Here is a 15983-nt window from a genome sequence, read left to right on the forward strand (position 1 = left end):
GCCCCCAAGCTGCCTCCTTTGGTCCAGGACGTCAGTTTCATTGTGTCCCATCGGTCACCAGCTTCCTGCCTCATGACTGCTCCAAGGTGGATGGACAGAGATAGGGTGACCCACAAACCTAAAATATATAGACTAGCTGCCCCTTCACAGAATGGACTTTTTTTTTTTTTTTTTTGGTTCTGGGGTTGGGAGTGAAGGGGAACCATATCCTGTTCAGGGACTATTCCAGGCTGAGTATCTTGGCTGGGCAGAAACCAAGCCTCTCACATGCATGGTCTTCAGCCTTTTGATCTGGTACCCCACCTCCCCCCACCCCTGTCCTGCTGATGGTTCTTACAGATGCTTAAAAATAGTGTTGGGTTAAATGAATTCAAATCGGACTCTCGGAATCCTGTACTATTAATACAAGTTCAAGTCTTTTGTCCACATCACCCAAATGAACAAAACATCCCGTCCCTTTTCTCTTTTAAAAATAAGAAAGGAGGGGCTGGAGAGATAGCACAGCGGGGAGGGCGTTTGTCTTGCACGCGGCCAACCCGGGTTCGGTTCCCAGCATCCCATATGGTCTCCTGAGCACCGCCAGGAGTAACTCCTGAGTGCAGAGCCAGGAGTAACCCCTGAGCATCGCCGGGTGTGACCCAAAAAGCAAAAAAAAAAAAAAAAAGAAAGAAAGAAAGGCCAGGTAGAGAGCTCAATGGGCTGAGGGCATGCCTGGCATGTGGAAGGACCAGGTTTAACTCCCAACATTGTATGGTTCTCTGAGAATTGCCAGGAGGAACCCCCAAGCGCTGAGCTGGGTGGTCCTTGAGCACTGCCAGTTGTCCCCCCCTGCAAAAAAAAATAGCACCGTACTGCACTGTCCTCCCGTTGTTCATGGATTTGCTCGAGCGGGCACCAGTAACGTCTCCATCGTAAGACTTGTTGTTACTGTGTTTGGCATATCAAACGCGCCACGGGGAGCTTGCCAGGCTCTGCCATGTGGGCGGGATACTCTCAGTAGCTTGCCGGGCTCTCTGAAAGGGATGGAGGAATCGAACCCGGGTCTTCTGCGTGCAAGGCCAGCCCCCCCCCAATAAAGTAAAATAAAGTAAAAATAAATAAAAAAAGGAATTGGGGACCCAGGGATGCCTTTGTGCTGCAGTACATGTCTTGAGGGCATGGAGGCCTTAAGTTTGATCCCCACAACTCCTCACACACCAAGTGCTCTCTTCTCTTTCTGATTCCCAACACCACACCCTCCTTCCTCCCCCCTCCCCCATACGCTCGGCGACCAAGTGTGCAAACAAGTACTGCAATCAAATGTATGACCCCCCCCTACCCCCACTCCCCAGTCACTGCAACGGCCAAGGGAAGGAAACGGAGAGATCAGCCCATTTTACAAGCTCTCATCACAAGAAAAAGTTGGGGGTCGCCAGGGGTGCTGTGAGCAGGTGACTTTCTTTCGGTACCTGCAGACATCCCATCATTCTGTCCGACACCTACTGAGAGCACCACAACCGTCTGTCAATTGCATTTCAATTTCCAATCTAAGGAGGAGGGAGAGGCAGATCTGGTGGGACTCGCCCCGGAAGAGCTCCCCCGTCTTTCCTTCACTCGGTGGACCGTTTTTATGAGCACCGGCTGGGTTCCTGGGGCTGCTTTGGGCGCTGCTGAATTAGACCAAGCTCCTGCCTGAGGCAGGGACAGAGTATTTCTGCCTCTCTGGGCTCAGCCAGGGATGCACCCCACCGTGGGGATGGGCTCAGCCTGGCTCTCTGCTTGCTCCCTCACCTCCAGACGGTGCCTCTGCCCTGTGGGGTCCTCCCTGTGAGCTGGGCTCTCCCTGGGGCCATGGACCGACTCTCCCTCCCCATCTTGGTCTCCCCCTTCCTGAGCCCGAGCTCTGGCACACAAAAGGCTCTGCACTGAAACCAGCCTGTCCCATGAGCCCCCAACACAGGCAACGGGGATGGGGGAACGCAGCAAGAATGGCCCGGTAGGAATTCCACTTCACAGCTGCATCTTGCGGGAATTCATCAAAGGAGATGATGTGCGCGGCGAGATATTTTTCCCCCCTTTAAAAGAAACATCTATAAATTGCATCTTGTTCCTTTCCTTTCTCTTCCCAGCCGCCGGGGCTGACTTCATGTTCCCGGGGCTTTTTTTTTTTTTTCAAGGAAACCCAGATTCCAGGCTGACCAGAGCGCTGGGTTTGATGTGAGGAGTAATTATGGAAAGAGACAGGGTGAACCATATAGCAGAGGGCGCCTCCTGCTTTTCCCATGAAAAGCTGCATGGAGGCCACGGCTGGGGCCCCGGCCAGCTGGGGGTGGGGTGGGGGTGGGGGGGCTCGCACTGGGCAGCTTGGAAGGTGGGGCAAAGGGTGAGGGTGGGATGCTGGGGTGGGGGAGGTCTTGGAGCAGAGGGCGAGGGGGAGGACAGGGGAAAGAGAGAGAGAGAGAGGAGAGAGAGAGAGAGAGAGAGAGAGAGAGAGAGAGAGAGAGAGAGAGAGAGAGAGAGAGAGAGAGTGGACCAGGGCCTTCTGTACTTTTTGATGTACTGGCTTTGCTATCCCAAGAGTCAAGGACCCTTTGCTCCTCTCCTGGAAATCCCTTTTCCTCTCAGGGAACATTTTACCCTGTTAGTTTTTGCTGACGCTTGAGCAATGTTCTTGGGGGCCTCAGAGCGCTTTCTCTTGATACTGTGTCTCAGGTGGATTTAAGGCTGCAGCTATTACATCAGGATTTAACTTCAACTTGTGGGGCAAGGGGGTGGGGAAGTCCCATTTACAATTTCAGTTAAGCCCTTAACATGGATGGGGCTGGGAAGAGAATGATGCATAAAGAGAGACCTTGACCTAGCAGAGCCGGCAGGACTGCCAGGGGCTGGTGTCTGTCCAGAGCAGGGTCACAATGTGCTCTGAGCTCAGAGGGCTTCCTGGAGGTGGTGATGTTTTTGGTGGGATTTGGCGGTGGCAGCGGAGGAAAGGGTGTTGCCGGGGAACACCCGGGAGCGGCACCCGGGAAGGTTTGACCTCCAGACAGGTGGCAAGGTGGCTGTCTCAGCCTGACCCCGCCCTCCGCTGTGCAGAGACCACGAGATAGTCTTGGCCCCTCGGGGAGCCGAAGATGGCAAAGGCCTGGCCCACCCAGAGAGGGAGAACGAGCAGAATTCGCGGGCACTCACGGAGGAAATATTCTGCCGTGTCAGCTTCGTAGTCTGCGTCCTCTGGGAAATGATCGATTTGCTTGCACAGACCTTTGAAGTTCCCTGAAAAGCAAAGGAAAAGCGAACAGTCAGGCGCGGTGGTTTCCCGGGGAGCTCGGTGCCCACCAGTTTGTGCCCAGGGCTCCCGACACCCTGCAGGTCTTGGCTGTCGGACACCTGCCTGGTGAGTCCGAAAACGGCCCCTGAACGGAGGCTTTGGGCGTCAAATACCCCCTGTCACCACCCCCCCTGTCTTTCGTCCCCCCTGTTCCGGAGGCTCAGATATGGCAGGTAGAACCGAGGTCAGGCTCCGAGCTGGACTGCACCCAGAGGGCTGCAGAATACGGTCAGGGTGCCCGGCCCACCTCTGGGTCCCCCAGCCTGACCAGCTGGGGGTCAGCTTGCGCCTTACTCAGGCGAGGAATTCAATCACAGTCCAGAGAAGGCTGAGCCCGGAGTGAAAGGGGCAGACAAGCCCCCAAACCGGTGGGGGAGCTGGTGAAAACGCTCCCTTCCTGCTCCCCAGTCCTCCAGTGCTCCGAGAGCCCCCTCGGGGCTGAAGCCTCAGCCAGACCCTTGAACTCGACTCCTTTTGGCCTGCAAGAGGGACCGCACCACCCCCATTGCACAGCTAGAGAAACTGAGGCGCATGAAGGAAGAAGCATGTGTTATTCCCACAGGAAGGAATCAGGGCACTAAGCAAAAGCCTTTTTTGTTTGTTTTGTTTTGGGGGTAGCTTGGCGGACTCTCTGAGTGGGGCGGAAGAATTAAACCCAGGTCGGCCGTGTCGGCTGCGTGCAAGGCAAACGCCTTATCCGCTGTGCTATCACACAGCGGTAGGGCATTTGCCTTGCAGGGGCCGGCACGGCTGACTCGGGTTCGATTCCTCTGCCCCTCTCAGAGAGCCCGGCAAGCTACCGAGAGTATCTCGCCCGCACGGCAGAGCCTGGCAAGCACCCCGTGACGTATTCGATATGCCAAACACAGTAACAACAAGTTTCACAATGGAGACGTTACTGAGAGCAAATCGATGAGCAATGGGAGGACAGTGCTACAGTGCTTTGTTTTTTAGGGGAGTGGGTTTTTTTTTTGTTCTTACAGTGCTCAGGGATCATTCCTGGTGGGGCTTGGGGGACCATATGGGGTGCCGGGGATCAAACCTGTGTTAACTGGGTGCAAGTCAAGAAAGTGCCCTACCCATTGAACTATAAATCTGGCCCCCAAAGAAAAGCCATTTGGTTTGATATTCTTGCTGGCTGAGAAGGTCGGGCTAGCTTTGGTGCCTTGTCCAGAGGCCTGGAGTCAGTTCAGCAGTTATGGTGTGTTTCTAGCGTGCACTGGGCCTGGGTTCGATTCCTGGCAATACACAATTCCCAAGCATTTCTGGGTGGAGCACTGGAGGCCCCCAGCACTACTGGGGACCTGGGCCTCCCCAGCACTGCAGGGCCTGAGCAGCACCCCATGTGTGGGCTCTTTCATTGATCTATACACCCTAGTGGCCCAGAGTTGCTGGCAGGGACTCCTGGTCTTCCTGAGCACTGCTTGGGAGTCACCTGCCCCCAGCCCACTTCCAAACCGAAATTGGGCCAGAGAGATAGTACAGGTGTTAAGACCCTTGTCTTGTATACGACCAACTTGGGTTTGGTCCCTGGCATCACATATGGTCTCTGAGCCCCACCAGGAATGATCCGTGAGCACAGAGTCAGGAGTAAGCCCTGAGCCCTGCTGGGTGTGGTCCAAAAACAAAAGAGAGGAAGGAAGAAAGAGAGAAAGAAAGGAAGGATGAAAGAAAGAAAAGAGAGGAGAGAGGGCAAAAGAAAGAATTGAAAAACAGAGAAAGAAAAAGGAAGAAAGAAAAAAGAGAGGAAGTAAAAAAGTAAAAAAGAAAGGAAGAGAAACAGAAAAAAAACAGGAAGGAAGAAAGAAAGAGAGAGAAAAAAAGAACAGAGAAGAAGAAAGAGGAAAAAAGTGGGCCTGGAGCAACAGTACAGTGAGTAATGCACTTGCCTTGCATGTGGCACACCCGGGTTCAATCCCCAGCACCGCGTATGGTCCTCCACAGAGCCAGGAGTAATCCCTGAGCATCTCCTGGTGTGGCCCAAAAATCAAAAACAAGAGCGAAAAAAAGAGGGAGAGAGATGGGGCTGGAGTGATAGCACAGCGGGGAGGGTGTTTGCCTTGCACGCGGCCGACCCGGGTTTGATTCCCAGCATCGCATAGGGTCCCCCGAGCACCACCAGGAGTAATTCCTGAGTGCAGAGCCAGGAGGAACCCCTGAGCGTCACCAGGGGTGACCCAAAAAGAAAAAAAAAGAAAAAGAGAAAGGAAGAGAAAGACAGAGAGAGGCAGAAAGAGGAGAAAGAGAGAGAAGCCCTACCACCAAGCATCCGACTCGCTCCACATCAGAGCCGAGGGCAGAATCCAGGGCCCCAAAGTTCGCCCCACCCTCACCGAGACTCTGGGCCTGTTTGTTCCGCCCACTGCCCCTTCCTCTGGACAAACGCACCCCCGCCTGGGTCTCCTCCTCTGAAAGTGGAGACTTAGGCGTTCTCCACGGGCCGCGGGCTGGACAGCACAGGCACATATTGGGGCTGAGACAGGAGTGATTTGAGTCCCTGTGTCCAGGCGGGGTGGGGGGGAGGGGGACCGGAACACAGCAGTTTGCTCCGCCCCCCCAACTGCTGTCACATTTCTTTGGGGATTGGCCGGGATCGCTTCTGCTATCACCCTGTTAATACGGTCCTGAGCACATGTGAGCTGCTCCTTTTCTTCTAGAAAGTGAGCTGCCACAGTCCCCAGGCGCTGTCTTAGGTACCAAGAGGGTCTTTAGGGACCGTGAAGCTATTCCACAGACCCGCAGGTCCCTGAACGCGCAGGTCACAGGTGGGCTCCCGTGACGATTAGGGTTCCGGGTATCGCCAGCTATTGTCATGGATCATCTACTCCAGGGGCTGGAACGACAGCACAGCGGGTAGGGCGTTTGCCTTGCACGCGGCCGACCCGGGTTCAATTCCTCCATCCCTCTCGGAGCTCCTACCGAGAGTATCCCGCCCAGAGCATGCCAGATCCTGGCAAGCTCCCCGTGGCGTGTTGGTATGCCCCAAACAGTAACAACAAGTCTCACAACGGAGACGGTACTGGTGCCTGCTTGAGCAACTCGATGAACAATGGGAAGACAGTGCTACCTACTCCAGAGGTGTCTGATCATCCCCCTTCCCGTCCACTCACAGTTCCTTTCCAGACTTCCATAAGGAATACAGTTTCTCAGAGTCTGAACGTCTCAAATCTTTGGTCAGGGTTCAAGAGCAAAGCATCGCCCCTGAAACTGTTTCCACGGGGGCCCAGACTCCTCCGGGGACCCGGTGCAGTAACCCCCCTTCTCACTCCCCACCCCCAACCTGCAGCCTCCTGCTCCTCCAGTGCCCCTTGGAATCTAGGCATCCATGGGGGAGGCTGGCAGGAACTGGGGGTGCGTGTTCCCTTCCCTCTTCTGCCCGCGGTATGGCCCCCTTCTCCCCATGCGCCCTTCCGGCCCGTGAAGAGCCTTCGCACCAGCTGCTAAGTGGATAAAATATCCGCCCGATTGTTCAAATTACAAATCGGAGTATTTGAACAGCCCTTTTCCCGAGCACGATCGTTTTCTTCTCCCCGTTCAGCCTGACAAATATTTCGTCAGCGCCCACTCGAAGCCTTTCCGAGAAACCATGCAGGAGGCGGGGACAGGGACGGGGGTGGGGTGGGGAGGGAAGCGAGGTGACATTTGGGGACACAGCTCGAACCCCAACCAAGGGCTTTCAGGGGGTGTCTCTGCACCTTCCTTCCCAGGGACCCCGGGCTTCAGGCTGGGGGAGCGTGGTACTCCTCAGTGCCAGTGCTCCTGGTACTCTGGGTCCCGTCATACCTGGAGCCCCTCAGACGTCCCTGAAATCCTCAGCAGCCTGAGCCCTGTTGTCCCAGACCTGGCGTCTAACCTGTTCCTGGTGGGATTTTTTTGTGTGTGTGGGTGTGGGGGAGGTGGGGAGAGATTTGGGCTCTACCTGGTGGTGTTTGGGTTTACTCTTGGCTCTGTGCTCAGGGATCATGCCAGGCAGTGCCGGGGATCTTACTCGGACCAGCCACATGCGAGGCAAGCACCTCGCCTGCTGTATTACTGTATTATCTCTCCCACTCATGGTGGCGTTTTGCTTATTCATTTATTATTATTATTACTATTTAAAATTTTTTTTATGTAGGAGTACTGTTATTTATTCAGCCAACTGATTAGCTGATTGAATTGGGCATGAACTCCACCTTACTTGTTTTTTTCACTTTTTACAATTTTATTTATTGAATCACCGTGAGAGCAGTTACAAAGCTTTCGGGTTTAAGTCTCGGTTATACAATGAAACACCCGTACCTTCACCAGTGCCCATTCTCCACCACCAAAAATCCCAGTATACCCCCATCCCACACCCTTCCCCTACCTGTGGGGCAGATGATTTCCACATTACTCTCTCTCTACACTGATCACATTCAATAATTATTTAAATTAAATTTTTTTTTCTTTTTGGGTCATACTCGGCTATGCACAGGAGTTCCTCCTGGCTCTGCACTCAGGAATTACCCCTGGCAGTGCTCAGGGGACCCTATGGGATGCTGGGAATCGAACCTGGGTCGGCCGCATGCAAGGCAAATGCTCTACCTGCTGTGCAAATCGCTCCAGCCCCTGCATTACCATTTTTTGAGCCCCACTCAGTGATGTTCAGGGCTTACTCCAGGCTCTGCGCTTGGGGCTCACTCCTGGCGATGCTCGGATGGGGTGCTGAAGACTGAACCCGTGTTGGCTGCAGGCTAGACAAACACCCTCTGCACTGTGCTGTCCCTCCAGTCCCAGCGGCGGGTGCTTAAAAGGAGCCATTTGCCCTGAATGCTCCGAGCTTGGCTCCTGACTCTGCCCTCCAGCCAACTCAGCGATGTCCCCCGGCAAGCCCAAGCCTGGTCATTAGCCCTGATACCCCCATCTTCCTCACTCCAGAGTCTGTCCCCTCATGGCTTCCTGCTCCCCATAGCTTTCAAACGGGTCCATTTCTCACCCTCAGCCCTCACGCCCCTCCCGGGTCCCTGTGCTGTCTTCCCCACCGACTCTCATCCCTCTGCACACAGAAATCACCATGGAATCAACACCATCCTTTGCAGATGAGCATCTGAGCAGGCCTCCCCCCTGCTGCATACCGTAGTAGCTTCCCATGCCTCTAGCCCAGCTCCAACTACTGTCTGGTCCCACCACCTACACCTTCCTCTAAAGCACACAGCAGCCCCGCCCTCTTCCTCTCACGTACCATGCTACCACAGGACCTTTGCACATGCCAGCCTGGCTGCTGGAAATACCTCACCCTCATCTTTGGTTCAACAGCCTTGATCCCCTTGCAAGGTGCCAAGATGGTGTGTACTGTCCCCGGACAGTTGCACTGGGGACAGATGTTAGGGCATGAGTGATGGTAAATGGAGGCCTAGAACAGTCTTTTTTTTCTTTTTCTGTCTTGAGGCCACAACTGTGCAGTGGTTGGGGCACTGTGCAGTGTTGACGAGGGAACCCTGGCTTCCTGCATGCAGAGCACGTGCTACAGCTCACTGAGCTAGAAGGCAGGGCTGCAGGTCTTGGGAGAGAGGCGGGGAGAGAGAGCTCTCTTCACCAGAGTGAAGGGGAACTGTGTCTTTCTGGAAGATCTTCTGCAGCTCATTTTGCTTCCATCTGGGCATCTCCGGGCCCAGCTCGCTGGGGGCTTGGAGTGTGGGGGAGGGGGAGTGTGAGGATGATTATCTGATGCCTGGAATGTTAAGCCAAGGGATGGAATGATGTAATGGGAGCCTCGGGTGGGGATTAAAGAATTTGGAGAGCAGCGGAGGAGAGGGCAGGGGGGTTACGGGAGTGAGCGGGAAGGGCAGGGCAGGAAGACTCGTCCAGATCAAGGCTACAAAATGGAGCGACTGAAAAGATTGGACTGTGGGCAAGGTGCTTGCCACACGGGCAGCCCACCCAGGTATTTTTTAAAATTTCGTTCGCCTTACAAGCGGCCAACATGGCCGACCCGAGTTCGATTCCTCCGCCCCTCTCGGAGAGCCCGGCAAGCTACCGAGAGTATTCGATATGCCAGACACAGTAACAACAAGGTCTCCAATGGAGACGTTACTGGGCCCGCTCGAGCAAATCGACGATCAACGGGAGGGCCTTTACCTTTTTTTTTTTTTTTTTTTTTTTTTTTTTTTTTTAGGCTGGAGTGATAGCACAGCGGTAGGGTGTTTGCCTTACAAGCGGCCAACATGGCCGACCCGAGTTCGATTCCTCCACCCCTCTCGGAGAGCCCGGCAAGCTACCGAGAGTATTCGATATGCCAGACACAGTAACAACAAAGTCTCCAATGGAGACGTTACTGGGCCTGCTCGAGCAAATCGACGATCAACGGGAGGGCCTTTTACCTTTTTTTTTTTTTACCTTTTTAAAAAAATTTTAAATTCATTTTTTGCTTTTTCGGTCACACCCGGCAATGCATGAGGGTTACTCCTGGATTTGCACTCAGGAATTACTTCTGGCGGTGCTCAGGGGACCCTATGGGATGCTGGGAATTGAACCCGGGTCGGCCGTGTGCAAGGCAAATACCCTACCTGCTGTACTATTGCTCCAGCCCCTTTAAATTAATTTTTTAAAATCTTTTTTGTTCACACCGGTGATGCTCAGGGGTTCCTCCTGGCTCTGCGCTCAGGAATTACTCCTGGTGGTGCTCGGGGGACCCTATGGGATGCCGGAAATTGAACCCGGGTCAGTCACGTGCAAGGCAAATGCCCTCCCCACTGTACTATCGCTCCAGCCCCACCAGGTTTAATTCCCAGCACCCTATGTGGTTTCTGGAGCACAGAGCCAGGAGTGAGCCCTGACCACCACAAGCCCCAAATAATAATAATCGTAATAAAAAGGTTGCAAATGAGGAAGGAGATTCCAAGTTCGCAGCAACCCCAGCGATCTCACAAATTAAACTGGAAGACAGAAGTGCGCGCTCTCTTTTATTTCCTATATCCATCACGTCTATGCCCCGAAAGTGCTTACTGAGGGAGAAGCTGCAGAGCCCGTGATTCATCAAATGATCCTGCCCGGAGCTGCTGGGGCTGGCGGTGAGAAATCAGCGGTGAACTTCCCGTGATGAGGCTCCCACAACCTCCCCACCATGCCCGGTCTGGACCACGCTCCCACCCCACGCGCCGTCATGCCCCTGTTAGAGTTGGGGTCAGCTCCTCTCCGGGAGCACAGGATTGCCTCCGCACAAAGACATCCCTGGAGAATGTCTTTTAGGAAAAGTGCCCCTCCCCCTCTCCCTGGCCCTTGGAGGCTGCAGTGGTACTTGCTGGGGTGGGAGGTGGGGGTGGAGGGAAGGGGAAGGGGGTAGAAATGAGAGAGAGACAGAGACAGAGAGAGGGAGCGAGAGAGAGGGAGAGAGAGAGAGACAGACAGAGAGAGGGAGCGAGAGAGAGGGAGAGAGAGACAGAGACAGAGAGACAGAGAGAGGGAGAGAGAAAGAGACAGAGACAGAGAGACAGAGACAGAGACAGAGACAGAGAGACAGAGAGAGGGAGAGAGAAAGAGACAGAGACAGAGACAGAGACACAGAGAGAGGGGGAGAGAAAGAGACAGAGACAGAGACAGAGACACAGAGAGAGGGGGAGAGAAAGAGACAGAGAGAGAGTGAGAGAGGGAGAGAGAGAGAGGAGACAGCACAATGGGGAGGGCCTTGCCGTGGCCCAGTTGACCCAGGTTTGATCCCATGTGGTCCCCTGAGCACCACAGGAGTGACTCATGAGCACAGAACCCGGAGTAATCCCCGAGCACTGCTGGGTGTGCCTCCAAACCAGACCAAACAACCCAGACACCTCAGAGGGAGTGCAGGGGAGGGGGAGGGTACAGGAACAGACTGGTAGGACTGAGGCGCAGTGCTCTCCTCACAACTCATCCTAGCAGGGGGAGAAGTGGGGGACCCAGCCACAGAGCCTCCCTTCCCCCTGCCTGCTTTGCCCTCGGTGGGTCCGGCGGGGGACTGGGCTGTCAGGCAGGGCTAGGACTGTCACATCTGCCAGGATTCCAGGGGGGCCCGGAGCCAGGACTGGGTGACTTGGGAGGATGGAGAGGAGGTAAGATTAGGGGGCGAACAGAGCCGGGAAGGTGACCTGTTGTGAGGCGGGGATGAGGGGCCCTGTCTCAGACGCCGATGGGTCTCTGATGCGACTGTCCAGTGTGGCCGGAAGCACCCAGGGGCTCCTGCACACAGATGGCCTCATGTGCAGTGAAGTCAGGGAGAAGGGGACCAGCTGCCTCCTGGGAACGGGTGTTCGGAGAAGCCAGGAGCCAGGTGATCTCATTTTTCAATACTCATTACACCAGGGGTGGAGCTGCTTCAGGTGTGGTTGGGTCCAGGTGCTCAGCAGTCTGGGCTCACACGCACTGTTTTCCGATTTCCTACTCTGTGGGCTTCATTCTTGGCCTCTCTCCTCTTTATTTTTTTTTCTTTTTTTGGGGGCTGGGACGATAGCACAGCGGTAGGGCGTTTGCCTTGCACGCAGCCAGCCCAGCCTAGCCGAATTCGATTCCTCTGCCCCTCTCAGAGAGCCTGGCAAGCTACCGAGAGTATCTTGCCTGCACGGCAAAGCCTGCTACCCAAGATGTATTCGATATGCCAAACACAGTAACAACAAGTCTCAAAAAATGGAGACGTTACTGGGCCCGCTCGAGCAAATCGATGAACAGCGGGAGGACAGTGTTTGTTTGTTCAGTGTTTGGGTCACACCCAGTGGTGCTCAGCACTTACTCCTGGCTCTGCGCTCAGGAATTCCTTCTGGCGGTGCTTATGGGACCATATGGGATGCTGGGGATTGAACCCGGGTTGGCTGTGTGCAAGTCAAACGCCCTCCCCGCGGTGCTATCGCTCCGGCCCCAGTTCTCTCTTCAAGGTCAAGACTGTTGGCTGAGATGATGGTGCCAGGCCTGGGGTAATGGGAGGAGAGAGATTTAAGCTGAGCCCCGTCCATGCCCAGTTCTTCTGGTCCACCCAGAGGGCCAGAGAACATCATATTCACTTGGATGCAATGTCTCACCTACTCTACTGGAAGGATGGGCCTGGCCTTCCTTGAGCACAGTCCTGCACCTGACATTTATGTCTACCATGCCTCCCTGGTGCCACTTGCCGATGACATAGAGAAAAACCTCCCCGCCCCCCCCCCCCGCCCCCACCGCCTTTGCTGCCTCTGGATCCCATGGAACAGACTATGGTGGGAGGGGAGACGAGCAGCTGTTGGGGGGTAGCAGATAAGTGTGTTGTGACAAAGCAAAGCGTGTCTGGGATCTCATCCCATGGCGGGGTGGGGGTGGGGACCCAGAGGTGTGTGGTGCTGATAATGGTCGCATGGAGGGTGGAGAAGGAGTCAGCTGGGTGAAGGTGGTCATGGGAGGGAGTGTCCGTGCATTGGGGCACCCGGGGAGGGGTGAGGGGGGAGGACTGAGAAGTTTTATTTTTTTTTTTTGGTGATGCACAGGGGTTACTCCTGGCTCATGCACTCAAAAATTACTCCTGGTGGTGCTCGGGGGACCATATGGGATCCTGGGACTCAAACCCAGGTCGGCCACGTGCAAGGCAAACGCCCTTCCCGCTGTGCTATCGCTCCAATCCCCGAGAAGGGATTTTTCTAGGATATGCTGACACAGGGGGCACAGAGAAGGTCCCTCGGAGCAGAGTTGGGTCACCAGAACAGTGCTGCGCTAGGCATGGTGGCTTCAGGAGCCCATGGGTGTCTTTCCCGAACTCAACATCAGGAGCTGCAAAACGGCCCCTGGGAGTCTTGGTACCGTGGGAATCAGCACATTCCAAGAACCAAGGTGCCCTCTCTGGGCCCAGGGGACTGAAGTGTCAAGGTTTCCGCTACACAGCAGGATCAGAAGGAGGGCAGGGCGGGGTGAGGGGCTGCAGCAGAGAGGGTGGCCCTATGGGACGGGAACTTTACAAGGGTGGACCCCAGAGACGTTTGGGAGAGCCCGAGCATGGGACCGCCGCCTTTAGCCCGCACAATCCCATGAGCATGGAGCTGAGAGCAGCCCCTGGTTTGGCAGGAGCCCCCTATCAATCAATCCATCAATCAATCATCAATCAATCATCAATCAATCAATCGTCAACCAACTTACAAAATGGTTGGGCTCCCTTAGAGGGTCAGTGAGCAAGAGAGTAGGAAGTGGGACAGAGTTCTGAATTCTGCCAACACTCTTGGGCCATCTGTGGCCTAGCCACCAACCCCTACAGTGCCCGTGAACCCAGAGAATGAGCCTACCCAGGGGGTCACGGACCATGAAATCACCACTGCGACTCCCCCTCCAATGCACCCCTCTAGCAGTGCAAGGGGGCCCTGCCCACCCCCCAGGACTCCAGGCGGTGCCTGGAGGGGAGGCCGAGGGCAGGGGGCTTGTTAGCTGCCCGGCTTCTGGCAGGTTCCGTCTCAGATGGGGCAATTTCACCTTGCAGGCATTAAATAGTTTAAAAGGCGGCTTCAGCACGCGCCGGCAAGCGCATGAATATCTCACCGCACCAACTGCTGTCTCGTTTCTTTGCGCTACAATAAGCTCTTCATAAACCTGGTCATTAGGGGCTGAACAGACGCTGTTTTATTTTTCCACATATTCATGAGGAGCTGGAAGAACAGGGCAGCAGCCAGGAAGGATGGGGAGGCGTGGGGGGGGGGGAGTGGGGATTGAGCAGCCTCAGCCTCTGGGGAGGAGGTCGGCGAAGTAATTTTTTAAGTGAAGCAAATGAAAGGGTTTGGAGGACTTGCTTTCTGTGCTTCAGAAACCTTCCCTGCTCCAGGCTCTTTCCGTAGCACTGCGGGGCCAGCCCCCCCTGGCAGGGGTCCGGGGAACCTGTGCTGGGCTGGGCCAGGCTTGGCTGGTGCCTCCTGGAACCCCCCGGACCCCCTGCACAGCGCTGGCTCCAGCAGGCACGGGTGTGTGTGTGTGTGTGTGTGTGTGTGTGTGTGTGTGTGTAACGAACAGCTTTGCTGTGGTTGTGTCTGAGTTTGCTCATTTGCTCATTTGCTGGTTCCTTTATTCGTCTGTTCCTCATTCATTCCGGGGATGGATTGGCACGCGGCAGGTTCTGTGCTGGCATCGGGTAGGGTTAGAAGGGGCTAAGAAGTCTTTCCTAGCTGCCTGCCCTCCTTTCTTTGCTGATTCCTCCCTGAAGTCCTCCCTGAAGTCCTCAGCAGTGGCCAGCAATGACCCTGGCTTGTAGAACTTCCGGCGGTCTTTTTGCCCTGTCTTTTCTTTCTTTCTTTCTTTCTTTCTTTCTTTCTTTCTTTCTTTCTTTCTTTCTTTCTTTCTTCCTTCCTTCCTTCCTTTTTTTTTTTTTTTTGCTTTTTGTGTCATACCTGGTGATGCACAGGGGTTACTCCTGGCTCTGCACTCAGGAATTACTCCTGGCGGTGCTCGGGGGACCCTATGGGATGCTGGGAATCGAACTCGGATCTGCCACGTGCCTACGCCCCACCCACTGTACTATGTCTCCACCCCCCCTTTGTCTTTTCTTGATTTCCTTTCCCCTGATCTTTCGTTTTGCTTGTGCGCGCTCACGTGCGCGCGCGTGCGCACGCTTTTGTGTGTGTGTGTGTCTGTATGTGTGTGTGTGTGTCTGTATGTGTGTGTGTTTGTGACTGCTATAGTTGTAAGACTGGGGGTGGCACGTGCTTCACAGTGGTGCTCCCATACTTGCTTGTGGTGCTCACTGGGGGATTGGAACCCTTTATTTGTGCAGCTCACGCACGTGCCTGCCACGGGCCATGCTCCTTTGGCTGTGACACGCAGGAGCCTTCTGGTGGGAGTGTTCCCAGGGGGGAAGGGGGCAGTGTGGGGTTCCCACATGCCCATCTGTTAGCAGCAGTGGGGAGGGCTGTGTTGGGTCCCTGCGGAGGAGATGGGGTGTGGAACTCACAGCCCCAGGGGCAAGGCCGGTGCCTGGAGCCCGTGAGTCAGCGGGAACTGCCCGACTCTGTTCTCCCCAGTGGCTTTCTCGGTTCCTTCCTGGTGGTGGGGGCGGGGCAGCGGCAACCCTGGCTCAGAAAGAGCTTGGAGAAAGTTTGTGCCTCCTCTCTGCCTCAGTTCCCTTAGCTGTAAAAGAGGGAAACTGATCCTTGCCTCAGGGGCCGGTCTGAACTCCAAGAGATAACAGACAGGCAACCTCTGGTTCTTTTTGGTTTTGTTTTGCTTTGGGGCCACACCTAGTGATGCTCAGGGCTTACTCTGGTCTCTGCACTCAGGAATCACTCCTGGTGGGGCTCAGGGGACCCTATGGGATGCCGGGGATCGAACTCAGGTCGTCAGATAGGAGGCAAATGCCCTCCCGCTAGAATTTGGTTCTTGACCCCTGGCAGGTCTCAGTGAATGAAGGTCATTCTCCTTCTTCAAATGATGCCTCTTCCAGGGAGCCTTTCTTTCCTTTTAATTTTTACATCAGTCACCTTGGTTTACTGTACTGTTCATGGTACTGTCTTTACATACAAGGTTCCAACGCCACGCCCTCCACCAAAGGCAATGCTTCCCCCGACCCCCGACATTTATCTCAGGGTCTCCCCTTGAAGTCTCCTCTCCCGGCCCCCCACCATTTTCATGCCGAAGTAAATTCAGTTCTGTAGACCGGAACATCCGGTCTGTTGCCCTTGGTCATTTGTTCGTCCCTTACCATATTTCTTTATATCCCACCTATGAGAGAGATCCGTGTCTCACCCGCTCAAACGTCAGT

General features: G+C 54.9%; 1 protein-coding gene across 1 annotated transcript in view; it reads right to left on the reverse strand.

Moving 5' to 3' along the window:
- Positions 1-15983, reverse strand: part of CACNG2 (calcium voltage-gated channel auxiliary subunit gamma 2) — a 141976-nt gene that overhangs the window by 17041 nt on the left and 108952 nt on the right. Inside the window, exon 2 of the mRNA XM_056137506.1 lies at positions 3166-3249. Coding sequence (XP_055993481.1) covers positions 3166-3249 — 84 coding nt within the window. The remainder of the gene's footprint in view (positions 1-3165; positions 3250-15983) is intronic.

Source organism: Sorex fumeus, unplaced genomic scaffold (assembly GCF_029834395.1).
Source record: "Sorex fumeus unplaced genomic scaffold, SorFum_2.1 ptg000125l, whole genome shotgun sequence".
NCBI lineage: Eukaryota > Metazoa > Chordata > Mammalia > Eulipotyphla > Soricidae > Sorex > Sorex fumeus.